Source organism: Tupaia chinensis, unplaced genomic scaffold, assembly GCF_000334495.1.
Source record: "Tupaia chinensis unplaced genomic scaffold, TupChi_1.0 Scaffold144336_2, whole genome shotgun sequence".
In the NCBI taxonomy this organism is placed as follows: Eukaryota; Metazoa; Chordata; class Mammalia; order Scandentia; family Tupaiidae; genus Tupaia; species Tupaia belangeri.
The window spans coordinates 32,217-43,543 of NW_006204195.1; the positions used below are offsets into that span (position 1 = coordinate 32,217).

General features: G+C 54.0%; 1 protein-coding gene across 16 annotated transcripts in view; it reads right to left on the minus strand.

Moving 5' to 3' along the window:
* The window catches only part of EDDM13 (epididymal protein 13), a 45,711-nt gene that overhangs the window by 28,807 nt on the left and 5,577 nt on the right, over window positions 1-11,327 (minus strand). For 6 of the 16 annotated variants that reach the window (XM_014583560.1, XM_014583559.1, XM_014583558.2 and 3 more), the window contains 8 exons: window positions 10,138-10,155; window positions 7,154-7,195; window positions 6,549-6,557; window positions 5,192-5,200; window positions 4,848-4,874; window positions 3,480-3,497; window positions 852-857; window positions 206-214 (listed from right to left, as the gene is read on the minus strand). In XM_014583560.1, the coding sequence (XP_014439046.1) occupies window positions 206-214; window positions 852-857; window positions 3,480-3,497; window positions 4,848-4,874; window positions 5,192-5,200; window positions 6,549-6,557; window positions 7,154-7,195; window positions 10,138-10,155 (138 nt within the window). Of the gene's footprint in view, window positions 1-205; window positions 215-851; window positions 858-1,837; window positions 2,261-3,479; window positions 3,498-4,847; window positions 4,875-5,191; window positions 5,201-6,548; window positions 6,558-7,153; window positions 7,196-10,137; window positions 10,156-11,327 lie in introns of those variants that run through there. The other 10 variants (XM_014583557.1, XM_014583553.1, XM_027767636.1 and 7 more) reach the window with 8 other exon arrangements.

Below are 11,327 nucleotides of genomic sequence, written 5' to 3' on the forward strand. Positions count from 1 at the left end.
AAAGGGCCGACAGGCCAGCAGTGGCGTGGTGGGTAAGGCACTGGACTCCCGCGTGGCCCACCCGTTGGGGTCGCAGACCTGGCAGCTTGCTTCCTTACTGTGCCCCTGTCTCTCTGTCTCTCTCTGGTGAGTGCACGTGCCCTACAGCAACAGCAGTGATAATAAACAGAAAGCGGGCAAGAAGAGCAATGGACTAAGGTCTTACGTTTCAGAACTGTCCGCGGGCAGCGGGGAGGAGGGCCGCGGCAACAGCAGGAGCGTGGAGGGGAGAGAAGGACGGAGTCAGCACCTCGTTCCTGGCCCACCCCACCCTGCTGGGCCCAAGGGAGAGAAATGGAAGTCCCACATTTCCTGGGGGCCCAGGAGGGTGGCCAGATGCTTCTTTGACACTTGACACCTTTCGAGGCCCATTTTCCAGGTCCCCGTGTCCTTGACTCCCCATTGCTCTCGCTCTGCTCTGCGTGGGGCATCGGGGAGGGAACTGGGGGAGGCAGGCATGAGCGGTCCTGCTCTGGCTCCCCTTAGTCAGCCGTCCTCCCGGCGAGGACACTCGGCTCCACACTGCCTGGTGTCCTGGGGCTGCGCTCCTCAGTCTGGGCATGGCCACCCTGGGACGCGAGCCGAGGGCCCACCTCCCGTCCTGCACACCGGCCCACCGCGTCCACCCACGCTGTCAGGAGTGGTGGGGGGCGAGGGCCCGAGGCCTCCAGAGACGGAGACAGCAGGGGACAGGTTTCCCTAGCCCGTGTCCTGAATCGAGGGCATCCCGAGGCGTCCTTTCTCCTTCTCGTTTCCTCTTTTTCTCAGTACCCAGGGACCCAGGTTATCCACCGGAAAGGAAAACAACTTACTCTTCACTGGACGGCGGTCGTCCCACCGATCAGGGAGATGGAAGGGCGAGAAAGAGAAGAGGCTGACATCAGCTGCCACTCTTCCGCCCCTGCCGGCCAGCCATCCCTCAGAAAGGCGTTCGCGGATTATTTTTAACTTTTTACTGTGTACCATTAATTGAAAATGGAGGCCAGACCCGAAGAATCCCTGAGCAGAGCCAGTTAGGTCTGACAAGCGGCCTTGACCGTACTTGGTCTGCAAACGGTGAACCGACGCGAGCTACCCCAACGCTGCTTCACGTCTGGGTCCGCTCTGCTGTGCCAAAGCCTCCCTTCGCGTTTGTTCAGTGGCGCTCCCAAACTCCTGGCTAAACTCTAAAATCTTACCATGCCCAGGTTACCTTTCAGACACTGCTGGGACCTGGGTGCCACTGGCCAGCTCCTCGGTGGTGGGCTCTGTGGAGCCACAGTCCCTTACAACCCGGTCAGCTGACAGCACCGTGTGGACCGGACTGCGGGCGCCACTTAGATTCCGCCAGCTTTTGGGGTACATTAGTAAACATTGTCTATCTCACAGTTCTAGGGAGGCTATCTCAAAAGAATGGCATTATGTTGTTCTATTCATGAAAGAGAGACTAACCCAGCAGTGGGGGTATTCGGGGTTAGAGGCTCAAGCAATGGCCACTACAGGTGGGGACCGTTAAGTCACTGCCTGTCTGTCTCCAGGGGCGAAGGGACGTTCAGGGGGAAACGTCCACTTCCCTCTCGTGCACCGAGCCCCAGGAAGCGCTGACGGGCTCTGCTGACAGTCTGGCTGCCAGCTGAACCCCGGGATCCACACGGGTTCAGTGCGTGGAAGAAGCAACATGTGGGAGGCTCCATCGCGAGTCCTCCCTCCTCAGATGTGAGGTGGGATCCTAGAACCTGGCTGTGAACGAAGACCCTGACAGGCATTGCCCCTGCTCAGAGGCCAGCGCACCTTTTCTGTAAGAGGCCAGAGAGTAAATACCAGGCGTCTTCAAACAGCTCATGGGAAACATATTACGCAAAAACTATACTTGGATTTCAAAAAACGTTTGCACCAGAGTAAACTCCTACAGCGTCTCCTTTGTAGGCTTTGTGGGCCATGCCATCCCGGCCACAGCTGCTCAACTCTGCAGTGCAGGCACCAGAGCGGCCACAGGTGGTGCGAAAGTGACGCTTTATTTACAAAAACGAGCCCTGGACCAGGCTGGTTAGCCGCTCCCGCTCCCTCAGTGGTTTCAGGATCACCAGATGCACCCGAGGGCCTTTGAAGGACCAGATTCCTAGATCCCACCCTTGGCGTGCTCGTGCAGAAGGTCCAGGTGGAAGCCGTAAATCTGTCTTCAAAGCAGTTTCAGTGGCTGGATGGTGACAGCAGTGAGACCTGATGCTCTGCAGGGAAGGCCCTTGCAGGAAGGCCCCGGATTTGCACCTGGAGCCCTCCCCGAGTACACCGGCACGTGAGCACCTAGCACGCCCTGGCCCGGGACTGGCTGTGCTGGGCTGGATCACAGCACCAAGACCCTGTCAGGCTGCTGTCTATCTGTCTCGCTCATTCATGGACGAAAGAAAGAAACAAAATAATAACAAAAAATCGAAAAGGAGGATCAGCCAGCTGGGGGACCGTGCTCTACAACTTGGGCCCCACCGGCTTCGGCTTCGTGCTGTCGTGGGAGTCCCAACATAACGGAGTGGGCACTCCATGTCGTCTCTACCTCCTTCCAGTGAGCAAAAGAGCTCGAGCCAGGTTGTAGAGACACTGCTCCTTTGAGAGACATTTGTACGGTATGACTATGTGTGATATTTTTTAGATTATGGACCTAAAAGATTGACAAGTTTCCACCCTGGAGCGGCACGGACGGGGACAGGAGTCCCCATACCTGAGCTGGGGTGCAGACACGTCTCTGCTGAGGAGACTACTCCACCATCTATTTTCCTCCCTCAGACCATCACTTTTTCTAGAAGGTGAATGGAGAGTTTCTTCTCATTGAAGAAACTTATACACCGGGACCAGCAGTTGGCGTAATGGCTGTGTCGCTGGACTCCCACATAGTCGACCCCGGGTCAAGTTCCAGACCCGGTGGCTTAAACTCACACCGGGCGCGTGTGCGTGTGTGCCCAAGATCCTGAGAGGAGAATGGAGGAGAAGGGATTGTGACATGGCCATCCCCCCGGGGGGTGATTTCTCGCTTTCTGTCTCTCTGTCTCTCTCTGTCTGTCTGACAAGTACATGCACCCTATCTCAAAAGCCTCTCCCAAAAAATAAATAAAATAAATTAAACCAAAAAAAAATTTATACACCACATGAGAGAGACATTAACGTGGACTTACAATGTTCTGAAGCTGGTCTGCAATAGGTGATTACTAAAATTTCAGGAACTTTACAGGCTGGCTATTAAACCATTAGTAACTCAGAGTCAGTCACAGTTAGAGAATTTACACCATGGAAAATGGCAGTGGCTGCAAATCAGAGCCCTTTCCCCAGCCACCCCCACAGTCATTCACCAGCACACCACAGCTGAGATTCCTCAGTGAAGCGCTCCTGGCCCCAAACTAATGGCTCACCGTCAGGGCCCGGACCAACCAGTCCTTCCCTCAGTGCCCAGAGAAGTTCGCGGTACTTACTCTCCTCCTCTGTCCTGTCTGGAGGTGAGGATGCAGACAGCCAGGTTCCGATGGAGGTGGAGAAAGAGAGAGGTCAGCAGTTAGACTCAGGTGCCTGACCCCCAGGTGAGCGGCCCTGACCCCGGGGAGAGCAAGGCGGAAATGCTGGTGGAGCCGGGCAGCGCCCGCCTCTCGCACATGAAGCCGTGGCCCGATTATGCAGAACTCGTGCTCCTAGCGAGTGTCTGGCTCGAGGCAGAGGACAGAGGGCAGCAGAAAGCAGAGCAGGCGAGTTCTGCACGCTCCAGTCAGAGAAGCAGGCCATAAAGACGCCGTGACTGGGTGTAGGGGCTTGCCTAGCCCCCGGCTGTAGCAGGGACCTCCAAGGGGTGATGCTGCTGACCTGCGGGGTACCAGGGAAGTCGTCTGAGACCTGAAGGGTGAGCGGGGTTAAGCCAGCTGAAGGCGCGTGGAAGGAGAGGGAGGGCGGCCAGACGCGGGAGCAGCGTGGGCACGGCCCTGGCTGGGGAGGCAGCCCGGCTCTGGGCCCGCCCAGAGCCCCGCCGAGGGCACAAAGCAGAAGGTGGCTGAGGAAAGGATGCGGCTGGCCAGGGTCAGGCTGGGTGACCCAGAGTACGCGGTGGCCTTGTAGACTGACTGCATCCCGGGAACTACGGTGCACCACTGGGACCTGGGGCCTGGGACCAAATCCCAGCTGCCACTGCCAGCTGCATGGCCTTGGCTACTTAGCCCGCCTTCTGTGGAGACGTCTCAAAAGTGGAATTTTGTTTTCTGTTTTTTAGAGAGGTGTTTTGTTGTTGTTGTTGTTGTTTTGCTATAGGGCACATGCGCTTGCCAGAAAGACAGAGAGAGACAGAGAGTGAGGACTCACCCCCCAGGGAGGATGGCCAAGCCAATCCCTTCTCCTCCATTCTCCTCTCGGGATCTTGGGCACGCACGCTCCAGAATAAACTTGTACTTTAATTTCATTTTCTCCACGAACTTTTCGAAGTGCCCTCATACATGTGTGAACATTTCTCCTGAGTGCACAGGAGACTAGGAATGGTGCTTGCTTCAGGACAGGACTAGGGATCAGATGAGGAGGACTTTGACTTTCCCTTCATGTTTCCTCAGCTTTGCCCCCTGTGCATAAGCTATTTTTACAACAAAAAATCTACAGCGTAACGATTATCTGTTAAATTCTAACTGTGACTTTACATAATAACGAAGATTTTCATTGCATCAAAACTCAAGCAAGACATGTAAGTGGTTACTATCTGAAATGTTCCTTAGACTTGAAATAAAAGCAAACACAGCTGCGCAAGCCTTCACTACCCTGTAGACGAGAGGAGGAAAGAGCAGGGCCCAAGGGTACATCGGCACACTCACCGTCCGGCGACAGCCGGCTCATCATCCCTGAGGAGGAAGGGGAGATCGCGTGTGAGTGCTGGGTCCCTCCAGTCCGACCGCTAACGAAGTCTCTTCTTTGACAAGAGTGGCGCGATGGCTCTGGCCTGGTGGAGGGTTTCGCGTCCCCACCATCGCGTCGCCCGGGCCCCTCGCTGTGGCCATCCCTGTCTCTAATTTCTTTTCCGCTCCCTCGACTCAGCTTCTCAAGAGTGGGCACGTCTCTGGGTCTCCATCGCCACGCGAGTCCAGGCACCTACTAGATGCTCAGAGTTTCGCACCAAAGTTCACAGGCAAGGGCGTCGTGAGTGGGGCCGGGTATTTACCTAGGATCCCTGACGGTGTTCCAGGAGAGCAGGGCCACGGAGGGGAACCACGGGGGGAAGCAGAAACAAGATCAGATGTTAGGGCTGGGCGAGCAGAGAGGGGGCCGAGACGGTCACAGCGAGCAGACCAGCAGACCGGGCTGGAGGCCCAGAACCTGCCAGAGCCCGAGGCTTGCTGGGAGGCCGGGAAGAGCTGAAACGAATGGGAAGGGGCTTGGGGGCAGCCATGGCTTTTCTTTAGTCTGGCCTGGAAGGAAGGCTGTCCGTCACTGACTGGAGAAGGAGGGGCCAAGCTCTTTTCTCCCGCTTAGCTCACGCCAACCCTCCAAGGTCCGAGCGCGTCCCACAGTGTCAGCGAGGACAGGCGCCGCCCGAGGCATGCTGCCATCTGCAGTGCCCTGAGCAGCTGTGCATGACAGTGCAGGGATTCGAACCCGGCTTCCTCTATGAGTTTCCATTTTCTTAGCCCGCCCTGAAGACGCATACTGTTTGTAGGTGGGAAGTTCTGCATGTACGCAGCTCACAAAACCGGTCTCCACATGCCTTGACCTGACCTGGCAGTCAGCGCCTCAGGCTGGGGATATCGTGTGGGGTTGAACGGTGACATGCGAGCTCTGCGTTTTACCAAGGTCACCACTCGGTGACGCAGAGTGGGAAGGGCTGTGCAGACAGCGGGGGGCGGGGGATGGTAATCCACGCTGAGTACTTAGCATCTCCCAGCCGTCCAGGTGTCAGAGACATGAGTCAGGAGACCGGTGGTGGTAGCCAGTGCAGGCTCACGTGGGGTTGAGTCTGTGTGAGCGTGTGTGCAGGGAAGACAGGCACAGAACCAAGAGGGGCTCCTGAACCCCGGTTCTTGGGTCGGGTTGGAAGTGTGTCCTGTCTGAAGGGCACAGAAGGTGAAGCGACCCCCCGAGGGCGGGACGGGCTCTGAGCGTGGAGGGCCTGAGCCCGAGCCTCGTCCTCTTTCCTTGTCCTCCTCCTGACTCGGCCTCCACCCGCTGAGCCTGCAAAGCCTGCCACAAACCCGGCTCACTTCCCGGAACGCGGGCCTGGTGTCCCTGTAAGGGCCATGGACTCCACGGCTTTGTCTACCTGACCTGGGAAAGCGGACCCGGAGCTCAGCGTGTCCGCGCAAACGCGAGCGCTCTGACCCCTGGTTTCCTCTAGCCACGCGTGTGGCTCCCTGACGCCTGGACCACGGGAAGCACGCCATTTCTGGGCCACCGGCTGGGAGGAGCGGGAGGAGCGGGAGGGGTAGGTCGTGTTCAACAGCCTGGGCGGAGGCTCAGCAGAAAGGAGAAAGGATCCCTGTGGGACAGAGGCAGCGGGCGCCCGGAGGCCCGGGGGCGCTTACCTTTCAGCACTGGTGCGCGGCGGGGCAGCCAGCGGGCAGCGCGGCGGTGCCAGGTTCGGAGAGAACACGAACAAGTCGGTCAGCCTGTGCGCCTGTGCCCCTCCAGCCCACGTGGACACGTTGTGCCAGAGGACAGAGCCAGGGGTTGCCACGGCCTGGGGCTCCAACCCCCCAACGCCTGGACTTCGGGAGCTAGCAGGAGGGACTTCCTAACCCGTGTCGCCTCCACTTCTCAACTGGAGACCAGGATGGCTCGTTCCTGGAGAGCAGGCCTGTCCACCCTGTGCCCTGGTTTTCATCTGGAGCCCACCAGCAAGTACACGATGCTTGCTCAGAGCTGAGGCTCTTCGACCCCAAAGAGCTTCGGAGAGCGACAGTCCCGGGAGACCACGGGGACTCTTCCCCCGCCCTCGCTCACGACTGTGACAGAAGCACAGGGCCTTGTGGCCTCCTCTGAGTCCATGCGGCTCCCCCCAGCCCTCCGCGACTGGCAGACAGGGCTAAGAGACCACGTGTGAACCGAGAGCCTCTCCTGTCCTCTCCCTTTCTGCTCTGGGTGGAAGGGCGGGCTCCCCGATTCCGGAGGGGGAAGGAGACAGACTCACGTTGGACTGGAGGGCAGCAGAACCAGCAGTCGGTGGATCCACATGGAAAGGAGAAGCCAAGAGCAGCATCACTGTGGTGCGACCCACCTCAGTTCATTACCACTTGCATTTTTTACAATTATTTATTTAATTTTATTACTATTATTATTTTAATAAACTCACTTTTTTTTTAATAGTCGTTGCATTGGGTACAATGCACACTTTTTTTTTTTTTGGAGAGATTTTCGCTATAGGGTGCGTGTGCTCGCCAGACAGAGAGAGACACAGAGACAGAAAGCAGGAAATCACCCCCCAGGGAGGATGGTCACGCCGCAATCCCTTCTCCTCCATTCTCCTCTTGGGATCTTGGGCACACACGCACATGCGCCCGGCGTGAGTTTAAGCCACTGGGTCCGGGACACGAAACGTGGTCGACTACGTGGGAGTCCAGTGACATAGCCATTACACTAACTGCTGGTTCCCAATAAACTCACTTTTTAATAATTATTAACTTAATTTATTTATTATTAGTCTTCAGTTCTTGCTAAAGGGCCGTGTGCCCTGGAGAGAAAGAGATAGACAGAGAGACAGAGAGTGAGCAATCTCCCCAGGGGTGATGGCCGGGCTGCAGTCCTCTCTCCTCTCCTCTCAGGATTTGGGGCACACACACACATGTGCCTGGTTTGGGTTTCAAGCCACCAGGTCCAGGACCTGAACCACAGTAGACTATGTGGGAGTCCAGCACCTTAACCACTCTGCTACCTGCTAGTCCCTGTGGAGGACTTCTTGTGAGGGACAACTTGTACGTAATCTGTCACAGATAAATCCACAAAGACCACACAGCACTGTATTGGCAAAGGTGTCGGGAATCCTTATTTGACCTTACAGGGTTAGGAGTTCGAGTCTAAATCTATCTGAACATATAGATATTTATCTACACATGATCTAGATATACATGTATCGATACACATCTCCAGATAAACAGAGATATCTATATCTAGATATGTACACACATATGTAAATCCCATGTATGTATGCGGGATCTTTAAAAAGTACGTGGAGGGCTGGCAGGCGGCCTGGTGGTTGTGGCGCTGAACTTCTCCATGGCCAACCGTGGTTCGAGTACCGGACCTGGCGGCTGGCTTTCTCACTTTTCCTCTCTGTCTCTCTGGTCAAAATGAAACGTGATAATAATAATAAAATTAAATAAGTAGTTCTTATAAAAATAAATAAACAGTACATGGGGAGCCAGCCAAGTGACATGCAGTTAAGGTGTCTGGACCCCACATGGCTGACTATGCAGTTTGCCAGAACCTGGCGGCCTGAAAAACACACGGGGCACATGCGTGTGTGGCCGAAAACCTAAGAGGAGAAATGGAAAAGGGTCGTGATATAGCCACCCTCCCCGGAAAGTGCTTTTCCACTCTTCCTCTCTGTCCCCCTCTCTCTCTTTCTCCGGCAAGTGCACATGCTCTATAGCAAATTAAAAAAAAAAAAAAAGTACATAGAAACGGTGTATTATGGGGGCTGGCAGGTGGCATGGTGGGTAAGGCGGTGGACTCCCACATGGCAGACTGTGGTTCGTGTCCTGGACCTGGCGGCTTGCTTTCTCACTTTTCCTCTCTCTGGTCAAATTAAAAAATAATAATAAATAAGATACAATAAAATAATTCTTTTTTAAAAAAGAAACTGTGTATTATGAAAAAAGTATACATGGAAATCAATTTTTCTTTTGCATCAAAATAAAGTCATACTTTTTTTTAATGCCAGAGGGCATGTGCACTTTCCAGGGGGAGACAGAACAGGGGCGGGTCAGAAACCCCCCAGTGGGGTGTGCTCACTGCACATCCCCCTGTCCTCTGCTATTCCACCTGCATTCACAGGTGCCACTGCCACCGGGGCTGGAATTAGAACTGCAGGCTGCCATGTGGGATCAGCTCCCTTAAGCACTAGGCTACAGGGTTGAACCTAAATGTTTGATTTTTTTTTTTGAGAGTAAATATTTAATTTGTAATAAAGTAATTATCAATGGAGATACCTCAAGAAGCAACAACAATGGGAACCAGCAGTTAGCGTAATGGCTATGTTGCTGGACTCCCACGTAGTCGACCGCGGTTCGCGTCCCAGACCCGGTGGCTTAAAACTCACGCTGGGCGCATTTGCGTGTGTGCCCAAGATCCCGAGAGGAGAATGGAGGAGAAGGAATTGCGACATGACCATACCCCCTGGGGGGTGGTTTCTCGCTTTCTGTCTCTCTGTCTCTCTCTCTCTGTCTGGCGAGCACAAGCGCCCTATAGAGAAAACCTCTCCAAAAATTAAAAAAAAAAAAAGAAGAAGCAACGACAACAACAAAAGTTTTTGGGAGAGGAAGCCTCATTAATTAATTAATTAGTTAATTTACCATTATTACCTCTTTTGTTTTTTGTGATAGGGTGTATGCACTTACCAAACAGAGGCCAAGAGAGAAAGAGAGAGAAGGAAAGTGAGAAATCACCCCCCAGGGGGCTGGCAATGCCACTATCCCTTCTCTGCCACTTGCCTCTTGGGATTTTGGTCACACACTCACACGTGCCCAGTGTGATTTTCAAGCTACTGGGTCTGGGACTCGAACCTCCAAGTCAGCCATGGAGGATTCAGCACCTCAACCTCCATGCCACCTTCCAGCCCAGTCCCAGTCAGTGCTAAGAATGCTCAGAGGCCGTAAGACTGCAAAGTGTGCCCGCCACCGGCTGGAGTGCGTGCTGGCCAGGCTGTCACCCTGGAGCGTGCACTCCACTCAGCTGCTCTGGCCCAGCGAGAGGACCAGGCTGGACCCTCCACTGTGATCATCGTCATAGATAAAGATGGCAGTGACTTACTAGGCTCATCCTGAGCCTAAGGCAAAGTCCAGGTCCCAGATCCAAGTCCCACCTTTCCCCAGAATTTCCAGAAGAGTCTGAAAATTCAGAGGAATCTGAGAAGAGCTAGCAGCAGGAAGACAAGGGTGGGGTTTCCCCAGTTCTTACTTTTTTCTTCAATTGCGGCTGGGGGCAAAAACATCAGCCATCCGGATCACAGCAGGATCGGGGAGCAGAGAGCAAGGAGAGAACTCAGCGTTACTCAGGTCACGGCAATAACCAAGAAGACCAGGGCGGGACGTGTTCCTGGAGACCAGCTAACCCACCCGCCCTCTGTCTGTAAAAATAAAGCTGCTCAGCTTCATCTGTGCATTCAAGCACCCGCCCATCCACCCATCACCTCTCCATCCACCCAGTCACTCGCCCTCCTGCACATCCATCCATCCAACCAACATTCATTCAGTGACAGTGACCAGTGCTTGGTGCTAGAGACACCTGTGCAGTAGCATTTGCAAGGCTGTTTGCGATGAGAGAAGCGGGTACAGAAATAAAGAGTATCCCAAACTTCATTCTTTTTTTTCCCCCAGAGAGATTTTTGCCATAGGGCATGTGCACTCATTGGAGAGACAGAGAACGAGACAGAGAGATAGAAAGTGAGAAATCACCCCCGGGGGGAAGGTCATGCCACAGGCCTTCTCCGCCATTCTCCTCTTGGGATCTTGGACATGCAAGCACATGCGCCTGTCACGAGTTTTAAGCCCCTGGGTCCAGAACTTGAACCATGGTTGACTATGTGGGAGTCCAGTGATGTAACCATTACGCCATCTGCTGGTCCCCCAAGCCCTGTTTTTACAGAGCCGGCCACCTATGGATGTTTCAGATACCTTGTAGCCACCTCCAAAGATAATTTGTGGGTGCCGGCAGGAGACATGTTGGTTAAGGCACTGGACTCCCACATGGCCAACTACGGCTTGAGTTCCAGATCTGGTGACTTGTGTTGTCATTTTCCTTCTCTCTCAGGTCACGTTTTAAATAATAATACTAATAAATACAATTACATAAAATAATTATTAAAAGAGAGAGAGAGAGAACTTGTGATCATCACCCTCCCACTTATCAAAATAACTGATCAGATCATCGAACATTTTAAGGTGATGAAAGGCAAGGAAAGACTAACTTTGATAACAAGTTCTAAGGACAAATCACAACACAAAGAGATGAGACCAATGGAGCCAGCAGGTGGCGTGGTAGTTAAAGGGGCTGGATTCTCATATGGCTCCCCACAGTTCGAGTCCCAGACCTGGTGGCTCGCTTTCTCACCTTCTCTCTCTCTCTCTTTTTTTTTTTTTTTTTTTTTT